Source organism: Epinephelus lanceolatus, chromosome 16 (assembly GCF_041903045.1).
Source record: "Epinephelus lanceolatus isolate andai-2023 chromosome 16, ASM4190304v1, whole genome shotgun sequence".
NCBI lineage: Eukaryota > Metazoa > Chordata > Actinopteri > Perciformes > Serranidae > Epinephelus > Epinephelus lanceolatus.
The window spans coordinates 25,194,426-25,209,349 of record NC_135749.1 but is presented as its reverse complement, the minus strand read 5'-3'; the positions used below and the strand labels follow the sequence as shown (position 1 = coordinate 25,209,349).

General features: G+C 40.4%; 1 protein-coding gene across 1 annotated transcript; it reads left to right on the top strand.

Annotated features, from left to right (window-relative positions):
* Window positions 1-169: 169 nt before the first annotated feature.
* On the top strand, window positions 170-14,307 carry prrt1 (proline-rich transmembrane protein 1). Its single transcript, XM_033637662.2, has 4 exons — window positions 170-431; window positions 5,270-5,607; window positions 9,193-9,384; window positions 12,467-14,307. The coding sequence occupies exons 1-4, from the start codon at window positions 413-415 to the stop codon at window positions 12,641-12,643; spliced, it is 726 nt and encodes a 241-aa protein (XP_033493553.1). The 5' UTR covers window positions 170-412; the 3' UTR covers window positions 12,644-14,307.
* Window positions 14,308-14,924: the final 617 nt, after the last annotated feature.

Here is a 14,924-nt window from a genome sequence, read left to right as displayed (position 1 = left end):
GTGCTGAAATGTCACGCAAGGAAAGAAATGTCTTTGTTGAGCAGTGATGGGATGCTCCTGCACGGTGCATGTGCAGCTTTAACAGTCCGGACTGTCGCTTTAAGACAACGATAGCTTTGTGTCTGATTAATTCAATGTACGGCGACGCGTTAGTGGAGAAACCTTATCAGACTCCAGCCGCACACAGAGGGAGACAGAGGAGAGGAGGAGCGCTGCGAGAGAATTGGCTTCACTTACAATAAAAAAAACACTTGAAGTTATTATTATAATAAAATCGTGGGTGTTTTTAAGATGAAGACATCTTGAGGATGGGTTGCTCGGAGTAGAAGTCTGCATTATCGCGCACAAAAGGAGGGATTTTTTTTCCACCAGCTGCTTGGAGTAAAAATATATCACAGGAGGAGGACAGAATATGTCGTCGGAAAAACACGGTGAGGTGTTTTAATTATATTAAATGTGGCGCATTGAAGCCTAACTGCCAGCCCACTTCTTCTTCACCTACATTGAGATGTGAGGATTCTTTTTTTTTTTATTTAAATGGACATGGTTTTGTTTGATGCATATCAGACAGAGGGGATCTTCTCCCCCAGCTCCCCCTCTTGTCAACATCTCCATCCGCTATTTATCTGCACAGCGCTGCTTCCATAGGATGATGCACCGCTGTGTGGGTGCAGCCTGGGGGGAGAAAAAGCACCACAGGGCCTCTTGTTACATCCATGGTGCTCATTAGAGAGTTTAAAGTGTCATTATCAGACTTTATGTGTTTATATTTGCATCCCAAATGGGTTATTTCTTTCCTTTTGTGCAGGACTTCCTGTGCTAGTGTACATCAGCAGGCCACTTGACAGTGTATTATGGGGTTATTGTGATTTTTCCTCCCTTTCTCTGTGTGTCTCATTATCATCATTACGCACAGGCCTACGTACATCTCTCCTGACTATTATAGACATCAGTGTGGGTGTCCTCCTGCGCGTGCACGCCGCCGCCTGCGCGTGTTTAATAGCTTTAATTAATAATAATCCTTAATGTCTGGTGCACTAAAACAAAAATATTTTGTCTCATTTCTTTTAGGATGTGAAAGCACCAACTACAGATGGAGCTCAAACAGACGCTTTATGATAATAAAGGATAAAGATCACAATGATGCATTTGCCATTGACACTGTAAAGGAGACTGCAGTTTGGGTTTACTGTCTGCTGTGTTAATCAACCCTGTGTGGCCCGTAATAATCCATCACAGCTGCTAATAAAAGAACAACAGCAGGCCTACAGTATCATGTTATTTATGAGGATGCAGAACACTCACCAGTTTAAATACAGTACAGATGTGATACCTTGCAGATGTCTGAGTGGAAATGATTAGTAAAGGTCAGTATTATGTATTTGGAATAATAGCCTATTCTTTCAGTTGTCGTGGTTCAACCTGCTGCTTTCATCTAATGGGTTAGAAAACCAGCTGTATTTCTTACTGTCCCTTAAAAGATCCTTGGCACCCTAATTTAAAGGGACAGTTCAGCCCAAAATCAAAAATACATATTTTACCTCTTACCTGTAGTGCTATCTATCAGTCTAGATTGTTTTGGTGTGAGTTGCAGAGTGTTGGAGATATCAGCCGTAGAAATGTCTGCCCTCTCTTGAATATAATGGAACTAGATGGCACTCGGCTTGTGGTGCTCAAAGTGCTAAAAAAAATACATTTGAAAACTCAGCAGGGATGTCTCTTTTTAGAAATCATGGCCTGGTTATTCAAGATAATCCACAGACCTTGTTGTGAGCAGTTTCATGTAGGAACTATTTTCTTTCTACCGAATTACACCTGCCAACTGTATCACCGCTCAAAAGGAGGCGTGCATCTACTCATGGATAGCGCAAGATGTAAACATTAATAGCGTCCTCCTCGGCTGAGCTGTAACCTTAGCTAGCTCAGTGGTGCTAAGTGAGCCAGCAGTAGAGGCACACCTACTTCTGTGCGGTGATATGGTTGGCGGGTGTAGTTCTGTTGAAAGAAAATAGTTCCTACATGAAACTGCTCACCAACACTCAGCAACTCACACCAAAACAATCTAGATTGATAAATAGCTCTACAGGTAAAAAGGAAAGTATGTATTTTTGATTATAGGATGAACTGTCCTTTTAGGGCCCTCTGAGTCAAACCTGGTCCACAGTGGGCTATGGCTGTCAAACACAGGAGCACATAATGACATAACTTTTCAGTTTCACTACTGAAATCTAGAACTGGATGATAAATGTTGATCTTGATTTCAAAATAATCACATAAAAGTGTTACAATTTGATATCAATATTGGAATTATAACAGCTCAAACTTTGTTTAGAAACTAGCGATTCACAAATAGTTATTAACATCTAATGTGTTATAACATTGCAGCTAGAACTGGATCAATATAGTGCTTATTAGCCCACTTCTTAAGATATTAAGATAGTAGAAACTGAATCTGTGCATATACCTTAATGTAATTTTAGTGAAAGCACTAAACACACTAACACTACATATACCTCTTTGAATTACCTCTAAAAACATACAGTAGAGTTGTTTTACTTTGATTGATGACACCTCATATTTGTATGTGAATAATAATAGCCTCCATCCATCCATTCATTCATTTCAGCTCTGGCAGCTACGTGGCAGCTCACACCTACAACTTTTTTGTGAATTGTGATACTTTTCCTTTATTACTGGAAGTACCTGCTGCATCACCTGCTCTATCTTAAGTGCTGTGTCTGATAGAGGCATACTTTAGGCAAGTATCTAACAGTACAACTTTGAAGATTACACTTTTATCAATAGTCAGGATTTTTGAAAAACAATGCCTCCACAGTGAACCAAAAAGCCAGCAGTCTTGATAAATTCAAGTCGTAGGGGGCTACGTTTAACAACAATAAATCTGTCAGATAACCTTTTTTACAAACTCTCACTCAACACCAGGAGTATCATCTAAGTCTCAGATATCTAGTCGTATGCTCAGTACTTCCCTAACACATGCATTTTCTGTACTACCTTACTCTTTACAACACTTAAGCATAGGCATCGCAGACAACTACTGGTTTGTGCATAAGGCTGTTTTACACTGAAGTGTTTTAAATATTACTGTTTTAGAGAAAATGCATTTGAGTTTGGAAGGTAGTAGGAAAACGACTGGATAAATGAGAGTTAAATTAGACTGCACGGGTTGTGTTTGTGAACAAATGTTTTGATTTAGTTCTGTGATCAATGCGGCCCCCTTTAACGTAATTCATCAAGATTCCTAATTTACCACGGAGGCATGTGAGAAAAACAATGTTCTTCATGAATTCGGCATAGGGTGTGAGTCATTTGGGGGTTAAATGTTCTTAAAAGTCTGGGTAAAGCAAAAATAAATATGTGTTACGAGAAAAATATGTTACCACCATATGTCCACCAAAGATGGATGGCGCAACTCCACTTACCCCAACGGTACAGAAGTGAAGCTAAAATATCGCAGATATGGCCACTGCCATCTTGCTCTGGTGACATCATTCAGAGCCAGAGTCTACACAGTAGCGATCTCCGTGTTATCGAATTTCCTGCCCATACACCTGTCCAACCATTTGCGAGCCGCATCACTGAATGTGAGCCCACGGATTGGCTCACACAGTTGTCAATCATGTTGTAAAATCCCCGTTTTATTGCATTAAATATCTAATTTAAACCGAACTCATAAGATAATCACGTGATAAAAACTATTTTAAATAACAGAAACCATCTTTGAGTAAAATTTATTTGATTTGTATTTTGAGTTTTTAGTTTGGCCCACGACCCATCTGCTAAATGGAGAGGGTTGGCTTTATGACCAGTACTGCAGCCAGCCACTGGGGGTGATTAAGAAGTTTCGGCTTCACTTTTGGGGAGCTGTCATGTCGTCCAGTTTTATATACAGTCTATGGTTACAACAAAAAAATGTGTTATTAACCACCCAGTCAAATTTGGATGAGTTAAAAAAAACGCCAAGTGTATGAAATAAGGTTTCAAAATCGTGAAAAAAAGCAGCGTTCTCTCTCGCTCTTAGACATTGGGGGCAGTGATTATATAGTGGGGGAGGGTGTGTGTCAAGATGGCTCCAGTGCGTCATGGAGCCATGGTTTCAGACCCACCCGAAAAATCCTGGACACAAAACTGTTCAACGGTCTACCGTCTAACTCATAAATAGTTCCCAGTCTTTTCAGATACAGGTATACAACAGGTATTTTCTAACATGTATAATGTGTTCAGAGATAAATCATTGATTTTATTGACTTGACTTTAAAGCCAATGTTTCAGACGTGTTACTGTGTCATGTTACCTATTTTTGAACTGTTAATCTACCGCGTCCTAGCTTCTTTCTTCTCTTAGTCATGTCTTGACAGATTTTGGCCTTTAAATTGGAGAAACCCCAACATGTGTTTTTGTCTCTCATGTTTGCCAAGATGCCCGTCACGCCCCATCATGCCCTTTTAAAGGTGTCCCTTCCCTCGTGTTCGCTCCCCTTCCCCTCTTGTCTGTTTCTGGTCCACTTCCTGCTTGTGACAGAGTCGGGGACTGTTATGTAAAGCCGGTCCCCGAGCACAAGTCGTCATCCCTCATCACTCAGCTGCTCCACTCTCCCTCCCGACTGCCTCCTGCTCTCCCTCCTCTGTCCCATCAAATCCTTACTCCTCCATCCTCACCTCCATCTATCTCCATCTTCTCGTCCTCCTCCCTCCTCATGTCCCTGTCAAACTGGATTACCTCGGCCACTTCCCTGCTGTGAAAACACGACACCCCCCATCAGTCATTTTCAATGTTAAACAAACACAAAGGGAGCAGAGGTGTGAGCATGAAATGTTCAAGAGATGCTTCAGACAGATCATCAGATGAAATTCTCCATCTCAGAAATGCCACGTCTTTAACCGCTAATAAACATTGTTTTTGAAGGCAGACGGAGAGAGAAAGGCATTTCTTTTCTTTGGAGGTGAAAATGTCAATCACTGTCATCATTAGCACACAGACTGCACAGGTTTTCTTTCTTTGCGGAGGCTGTTTGAAGTCGTGCTGAGGAGCTGTGGTCTGTGTAATTGTTTCTCCCTCTCTTCAGCAGCAAGATAAGACATATTACATTGAACACGCGGACAAACGTGTAGCAGCGCTCGAGTTAGATAACATGCCCTCTCTCTTACATCTGTTTCTTTTATTGTTCTTCCTCTGCCTATTCTATTTGTGATTCCTCTCCTACCTGCTCTGTTCTTATCTTCCCTCCCTCTCCTTCCTCCTCTCTCAGGTCTCGATGACTCTGGCCGTCAGACCATGCAGCCTCCTCCATACCTCCCGGGCCCTCAAGACCCAAACATGCCCCAACATCCCACCATGCAGCCTGCACCGGGCACCCAACCTAATTACCCTCCTCCGCCTCCTCCTCCGGGCTCAGAGGGGTATCTCCAAGAAACCCAGTTCCAGTGTGCCCCGCTGGGACCACAGGGGGCCCCGCAGGGTTACACGGTCCAGACCCAGGCCCCTGGGGGCACCATGCCTCATCCACCTGTAGGATACCTCCACCCAGGCTACCCGCTTCAGCTGCAGCCCTGCACGGCTTACGTACCCGTCTACCCCATGGCGTCGGTGAGTCAGAGACAAGCAGAGATGCTTTTAAAGATTTCACAGGTCTGACATCAGGCTGCTGCAGAGTTACACCAGTCTGTTCAATATATTGTATGTTTCTTTCTACCTCATATCACGAGTTATGGTTCTTATGTTTTCCATCCTACACGCTTTATTTTACGGCTCCATTATTTTCCTAATAAATTTCTGGGAAGGTTCTTTGGAAACAAGTAATGTGGTACTAATTCTAGCTAAAATACAGACAGTGTTCTGTTAATTCAGTCGATTGTGTTGAATTTGTGATAAATGTTGATTTCCGGATGAATTTCCTTAATTACCTTGAAAAGATCCATTGTTACCAGTTAAACGGTGTCTCTATTTTCCCTTTAAGTAGAACACAATTACTTTGAAATTCCGTTGGAAATAATCAGAAAAATATACATTTGTTCCAGTTAGCATGTTGTTACATATCAATTATTTGTATGTTTGGCAGCATCCAGAGACCCAGACAACTGAAAATGTAGGCAACAGTGTCTGTAACAGCTAACTTAGCTGATGTGGATTTCATTTAATTATTTGGTTTATTGTGGACAGACAGATACACAAGCATGCAGTCAAATATTTACTGAATACACTAATTCTACCTGCATTATCAGTGCATTTACGCTAAGCTAATTTTTAGTCCGTAAAACATTTTTGTTTCATGGTACTAGGCTATTACATTATTCTAAATGTTACTTCATTGCTTAATTGCAGTTTTCTGGCTGGTATCAGATGACAGGAATGGCTAACTTTGTTTGTATTACACATTTCAAACAAAAAAAATGAGAGGAGGATGATCTTTTGCATTATGAGAATAAAGTCAAAAGTCAAAAATAAAGTTTAAATTTGGAGGATAAAGTTGCATGTTCGGTATTAGTGCTGAGCATAAGCAAAAAAAATAAAAAATCAGAGGAGGATTTTTTTGCACTTTGAGAATAAAGTTGAAATGTCAAGAACAGAGTTGAAATGCCACATGTCGAGAGCAAACCTGACATTTCAAGGTTAAAGCCAGACTTTTGAGAATGAATAAAACTACTAGTGTTAGCGCTCATAGCTGCCTTTAAAAATGCCTGTGAAATTGTGAATCAGTTTTAGTAACAAGGAAATTATTTCTCTTTTAGCACATAAACACTGTATAGTTATAAGTATTGTGACTTTGATGAGATTGTGCTGAATACTGCATCAGTTCGGAAGAGGAAACCACACAAACCAGAATGAGGTGGTCGCAATGGTGCAAACTGAAGTAGCTGATAATGGACAGATGCAAGGGCATTGATAGTTACACCTGTGTGCAGAACAGAGAGGATATGTATCACAAGACACGATTTGATAGACTAGAGGAGTTGACTTTATTCTTGACATTTAGACTTTATTAGCCAAAATGTAAATAAATAAATAAATAACATCTTTTCTCATCTGATTTACTTTTTGTTGTGGCTGGCAGTAATACTGAGCAAGCTGGTACTGAATATTAATATGACATCAGAAAGAAGTTGGACTGACATCAAATTTTGGTTGAAAATCGGGTTGATAATATTTTAAATGTTGAACGTCGTTTTAATTTCATGTTGTATGAACATTAACATTATGACGTTTTGGAGATTTTAGGTTTCTGTCTCCATACCTCAGGACTAAATGTCATTATTCCCCGTCAAGATGACGTTAGCACAAGACCATTGGAGGACATTAGATTTTGGTTATTTAACTCGACTTAAAACCAACAAACTATCAACATCATCTATCATCAATATTTGACGCATTAGACGTACTGACATTGAATTTTGGTCACATGACGTCACAGCCTAAATTCAACCAAATGTCTAACAATGTTGATGGACAGTTGGGAAGTTGACTTTATTCTGGACACTTTGACTTTATTTCGAAGTGCAAAATAACTAAAAAATCTTCCTTAAAAAATCTCCACTGAGACTAAAAATAACAAACTCTGACATAAATGACATTTGCATACTAGAACTTTAAGCATGCTGAATGAAGTTGCATCAATAACTTTCATAAGGATAAATAATGTCCTCACGATCAGTGGTTTCCGACCTGGGGTCAGGACATCCGTCAGGTCACCTGATAAATCTGAGGGGGCCACGAGATGATTAACATCACAGGAAAGAAGAAAAACCACTGCTGCTACACAAAATAGTGTTGTTGTTTTTTTTACTTTTTAAAATGTTTATGCTTTTGCTTATGCTTTTTAACCCTCTGGAGTCCACGGACTCCCATGACCAATTTAAGATGACGTAACAGCAAGACACAGTCTCGCTGAGTCTCCATTTCAACTTGAATCGAAAGTGCAAACTTCAAACTATATTTCAATTTTAAATTGTGTTGATAGGCCAAGTAAAACCAGACTTATGATAAATAATTTAAGCCACGCTTTTTTGTGAATATTGTCGTCACATTTGGTGCGGGATTGGTGCAGGAACAAACGGTAAAAACAGGCTATTCTAAGGAAAGTGATCACAAGCAGAAAGTGCTTGCAAGCAACGAAGAAAAAAACATGACACCCCCTTTCCTATTGGTGGTGTTCTTTGTGTGATTTTAGGTCCAATGTGTTAATACAGTATGTCAAGATGAAAAAAATGACTGTAAAGTCACATAGGTGGGGTTGTGCTGAAAAAAAATGACACCAAACAAGGCAAGGTAAACCATTTTTAAGGTGAAATTTAAAGGTAAAATCAAAAGTATTCAAAAACAGCCAGTAATACCCTTGACCACAAAGGGTTAAATGTGAAAGTTTTATCTCTCTTTAAAAACTATTAAAATGAGACCTTTTGGGGTGCCTCAGTGGCATCCGGCTTAAAGCACTGAACCACAAACTGCACAGACCCCGATTCACATTCTTTGTTACATGTCATCTCTCTCCCCGCTAATTTCCTGTCATCTCTCTGCTGTTGGCTATCTATTAGAGGCACAACATCCCCCAAACAACAACAAAAAAATTACATCATTTGCGACGGGAACATCAGCCTTTGCCTGACAGTTATGAAGCCTGAGATGAGGGGATCTGAAAAGGCATTCCTTTGGTATAAAAACAGGTTGTGAACCAGTGCCCTTTTGAAATACGGCTGCACATATTTACACAGTAGATAAAACCATTCACACTATCCCCTGAAGTAAACTGAAAGTGGTGAAATTAGGCCCCAAATTGTGATTCATCAGACAACTGAAAATGCCTTTGTGCAACCACAAGTCTCACCACTACTGATCTGAGAAGAGCTGGGTTTAATCTTCTTCACTTTACTGGACTCTTTAATAAAACTAAATATTTAATGACTCGTTTAATATATAATTTATGTATGTGTGCATACATTTTTGTGGACAGGAGGTTGAGTAGAAAATCCAGCACCGTAGCTGCAATCTCACAAATTAATCATAAGACAATTCAGGCCACACTGCTGATAAAGCTTAGACATGCATGAGACTCATGCAGCTGTCCTCCTCTTTGACTGTGTCACCTTGTTCTTGTGTCTTTTGAGTGGAAAGTGCTTTGTAAGCGGCTCTAAAGTGCTGGTACTTACTCTCTCTGTCTTCTTCTCTCCCTCCGCTCAGGGTCAACCCTACATGCCCGCAGCAGGAGGCCACCCAGGGATCCCACCGGGCCAGATTCATCCCATGCAAATGCCACCCAGCATCACCCTAATGGACCGCCGACCGCCACACGACTACCTGCCCATTGCTGTGCTCACCACCGTCTGCTGCTTCTGGCCAACAGGCATCATTGCGATCATCAAAGCAGTGCAGGTTAAATGCCACTTTATCGCATCTTTCATCTTTGTGGATTGTTAACATAATGTTGCCTTCACCAGGGAGACTTTGTCACGTAAATGCATAAAGTCGTTTTAGCCTTCGTTTTATTTCCAGACGTGTATTTGCCTTTAAGAGTGACACTCTGAGGTACTATAAATCACACTTATTTTAGTCACATTGAGATTCAGTTTTTATGGAAAAACCTCCATAGCTCCAGGGATGGCAGTGTCATTCGGTGTACCACTTCCAGACGGAAATATCTCAGCAACTATTTGATAGATTGCCATGAAATGTTGTACAGACAATAAGGGTCCCCAGAGAATGAATCCGACTGACTTTGGTGAGCCGCTGACGAGATGAAACATGTTCTCATCAGCCTTAGCTAAATTAGCGAATATTGTCATGCTAATATGGGGATTAGTTTAACATGGAGACATGGGGTAAAGTAATTATTACCAGGGATTTTAGTCCCATCTGAACGCGCCATGTCTGTAATCATTACGGATAATGTCAGTAAAAATTACGGCAACTTTACCTTCTGTAAAACGGTCCGGAGAAAATACCTCAGGTAATATTAATCCCGTGTGAACGCAATCCTCTGTAAAAATGTATGTAAATATTTCGTCACGTCCTTTTTACAACCATTTTTCCGCGTTTACAACTACTTTTCTGTGTTTTTTCGTTGATGGAGATGCTTGAAGAAGCATTCGGTGTTGTCTGCAGTCGTGATAGTGGACATTCTTCTAATGATCGCATAGCCCTACATGGGAGACCAATCAAAAAGGTTGAGACGAAAGCACTGTTCAGAGCCACGAGACTTCTGGTTGTGTTAGGTAGGCCTAATATAAATCCATATTGCTAATCGTTGTGTACACACAATCCTGATCATGGGGAATATTTCATGTAAATGTAACACATACAAGAAGTAACGTAGCACGCACATGCCGACAGGGAGGTGACGCCAGGGCGCAAACCAAGTTACCACTCCCATCTCTGGTAGAATTATGTGGGATTTCTTGTCCCGTGTGAATCAGACATTTATATTACAGACATCCTGTGGTAAACTTACTTTAGTCCACATCCCCATGTAAAACTAATCCTGCCAGAATAGTAATTCATCATTATCATTCTAAAGACAATAAGCCTCTCTGAGTGAAGGCCAGTATTTTGGGAGATCTGATGTACCCAGCGGATATCCAAGCTAAGCCTTTTCTTTAAAGCGTTGGCCATTTTCATATGACAGCTAAATCTTTTAAAACGCTAACCCTAGATTGTCAGACGAAAGCCACTGGATCCCAAGACTGCATTTCAGTAGTCCATTACTTGGACTACAAACTGAAACCAGAATGCTTTTAGTACCAAAATCTTGTCCTGTTGCCTACAGATTCTGAACAGATTCTGCATACATATGCAGATATCTGTTTGTAGAGATAAGCCAAATACATCAAGTTATTATTATCATTGTGAGCACGTTAGCATGCTGACATTAGCATTTAGCTTAAAGCACTGCCAAAGGCCCACCCTAATACCACCTCACAGAGCCACCGACTCATGAATGTTCAAAGAGACCTAGATACAGGGTTGGATGCAGGACCCTGTTCATTACAATGAAAGTTGCTCAGTAGTGCATGACGCCAAAAACATTCACTTGTCACATATAGAATTACATGGATGATTGGCACTGCTTCTGCATCATTGGGCCCATAGAGCAGGTGCATTAGAGACTCCCACCAGCCAAGCCGGCTACTTATGGCTTAGTACTCTGCTAACTTGAATTGAAATAAAATTATTTCATTGTCTTTTAGACTTTCCAAATGTTATCAGACCGAACTGATGAAATTCTGATAGGGAAACGATGTTGAAAAAAATGTGTCCACTGATTTACAGACTTCTATTTTGCCAAGTAATTCAATAGGAAAAAGTCTTTTTGGGGCACATAGCATCACATGACAGATGTCTGGACACTAGGAAAAATGGCTTCAAAGTTTGGTGCACTTCCTGGGGTCCTGGCATGACTGTAGCCATTAAAGAGGAACACCACTTTTTTGTTTGTTTGTTTTTCTGTTCTTCCTTAGAGCCTAGTAACCATAAAAATTTCAGTTACTTCAGTTGTTCCACCATCTGCCATTTTCACAACTGGGGATACTAGCTGCAAAGAACTTACAATGATACTCATCAGTGACTGGAGATAGCTACCAACAAGAATGCTATCCTCTTCCTGTTATGGTTGCTCAGTGGTTGACTCACTTCCTTTGTGCCGTAAACTGAGCCTTCATTTTCCCAGGAGATCGTACCCAGTCGCAGACAGAACTGCACAGTGAAAGCAAGGCTTACAGAGAACCAATGTAAACACTGATAGTGGCATTCATCTATAGGAATTATACGTTAAAGCAAAAAAATGATCTATTTCTACATTAATATGTATGTTATCAAAACTTTTAAACTTCACAGCCAGTGGCAAAGGGAAATTGCCAACGCACATGTCTGGATTTATGTAACACATTTAAGGAGACTTTATCTTGGGTCAGTGCACCACCATTACACCTACAGTTCATACTCTTATCTATATGACCTCTGCATTAAAAGGCACCGTTTGCTCTTTTACAAGCCATTTACTGATGCTATTTAACACACAAGTTAAGTTGAGCGTGATGCAAGGAATGTAAAGGCTCAGTCTGGTGGTTCTCATACCTCATGATGCCCATTGTTTGCCTCTGTAATGGCAGACTGCGCTGACCAACATGCACACAACAGACCACATTACGTAACTGCATCATTGTCGGTGCAACGGGATAGAATGGATTTTTTCCTCTGGGCCTGCTCAGCTGGCTTTGAGTTAAGTTGAGCTGACAAGGCATGGACCCACCGGTCTGAGCTGTATATGTTGTTATGGTGTGTTAATGCTGTGTGGAGTGGCCTCTTTCTGCACATTCAGGCTGTGCTGCAGTGAAATCGATCCATTCATGGTGTTTCAGACTCTTTCCTGCTCCCACTCGTGCATCTTCTCGTTACATAACGTGTTTTCTAATTTCTCTTCTCTCCCACACACCCATCCCCTCTCTCCTGCATCACTTAGGTGCGCACGGCGATAGCCAGAGGGGACATGGTGACGGCGGAAATAGCCTCCCGCGAGGCACGCAACTTCTCCTTCATCAGCCTGGCTGTTGGCATCGCCTCCATTGTGTTGTGCACCATCCTCACCGTGGTAGTCATCATCGCCTCGCAGCACCACGACGACGACTGGGAGCCGTAACTCCACGCAGTGTCAAGACAGATGGGAAATCATGGCATATATTAGCTAGCTAACCACTCTCAATCGTTTTGGAGGAAATAGGAGCGATGAGAATGCAAACTGCTACTGCATTGCTGGACCTCTGCGTACAGCTACACCCACACACACACACACACACACACACACACACACAGACCATCAAACACACGACAAAAAAACACCAATCACAGCTGATGTTCAAACACCAAATGCAAGCAGCTGTCAAATGAGGCCCAGTATTGCTGTTAGCACAGCAACTGCTTAATATTTACACTCAGATATGAGCTGCAAAAGGGAAACAAAGCTCCCTGTATTAACAATTCATTTGACGCTGATTAATTTATACAGATGATGTAGTTAGATGAGAGGATAGGTCACTGTGTGTTCCAGTTTTAAATATTCCAGCAACTAAATTAAATGGGCCCACGCAGAGTTACTTTTAGGATAGTTAAATGCACATTTTAGTCATATAGGTACAAGTATACGTGTTTTATTCTTTAAAAACAAAAAAAGTGCCATGTTGAAACAGTGTTGATTTACAGAGTAGTATTATTGCTGACACACTCCGATAAGAGACTGTCAAACTGATTGAAAGTGTTAGAGGGAGTGATCAATACACATTTAACACACCAAATGGAGACTGGACTGACAGAGTGTCTGATGTAACCAAACAGTATTTATTTGAGATTGGTTGTTCATATGCTACGTGGACATTTTAGCCAAATGAGATGATACATAACTTGAGAATTATATGTTTGTTGATTTATTTAAAAACCTGTTATTTATTAAGTTATTCAATATCTACCCACGCATCGATTTGTCTGTTATAATTTAAAGTATATCACTAGTTTGTTGCAGCTATCTGACACTTTGAAATTGGCTTAAATTTGATATCTGATGATGACGCACTTTGTAGTAACCAGTCAAGCTGCTTACATTAATAGTTCTTATAGTGCATGATAAATATAAATTTTAAGCTCATGGGCGTCTAGTGCAATAATAGCTTGTCTCCCGGCTGTCGGTGGGAATATTTCCTGACATGTCTATAAGTGTGTGGTACAGTATTTTCCAAACAAAACAAGAAAGGGAGACAATTTAGATAAGTATTTGAATCTTAGGTTTGCAAATATTGTTTTTCGCAAGTATTTTAGAAGTGTATTGGCCTATTTTGTGTTGCACATCTCTTAACTATTTAATCTCTCAGACACTGTGTGTGAAACTTTAGTGCAACTTTATGAGGCAACATAACCCTGCATGTCATCCTCAGTTGGTTTCCATTCGTCTCAAATATCGAGGCTAGACGTGCGGTTGTGAGCTCCTATAATGTTGTTTCACTGTTGTAACACAATAAGTCGGGGTTCAACACATATGAGTATGGTCTCCATAATGTAGCAGCAGGTGTGCTGTTGTTTGTAAGCGCCAACATGGCTGTATAGCGTTACTGTATGAACTGTTATGTGAGGTATTATGGGAGGAACTGGACATGAATGTTTTCCAAAAGGAGAGAGAGAGAATATTAATGCCTATACTGTATTGTAGCACTTTCCGCTCTATGAAATCTTTCCTCTGGTCTCTTTCCTCTCTCTCTGTTTGTCTTTCTCCTGTCCACATGAGTTATTGGACCTATAAATATTTCCCCTCTGCGTCCCCCTTTTTCCTCTGTTGGTTCCTATGATGATGCTATTTTTAAAAGAAATATACAGAGATATTAAAAATTATGTTTGTTGATGATGAACACAAATAGAAGCAGTATAAATACAGTTTATTCTGTAGTTTATATATTATTGTTCTTATTATTAATATTATTATTGGCATTGCATTGCATTTGATTATCACTAATGTATAATCTTAAGTACATCTGGGCATGTATTTATCAAATGTCTGAAACTCCACTTAATAGAGAGGCACAGTCCCCCATGTGAACAATTTAGGAGATTATTTTTCTAGTCAAGAATGTTCCAGTTTGTTGTAAAACTGTGTAGTTTAGCGTGAAACCACTCAGTGAACTACATCTCTCATCTCACATGATATACGTCACCTACACTGGCTACCTAGCCAGGTAACTTAGCTATGTTCCCCACACAAATCTGGTGGTATCTTATCGGATGTGTTTCCTGTTTCTCGTAGGAGTACATCCTGGCACGAAACACACAGGCATCGTAGCTTCAGCGAGAGAGGAAATATGACGTCACCTACGTATTTTCACAGTCTTATACTACCACAGTTATATGACAAACTCTTGACTTGCAAAACTTTCTTTTAA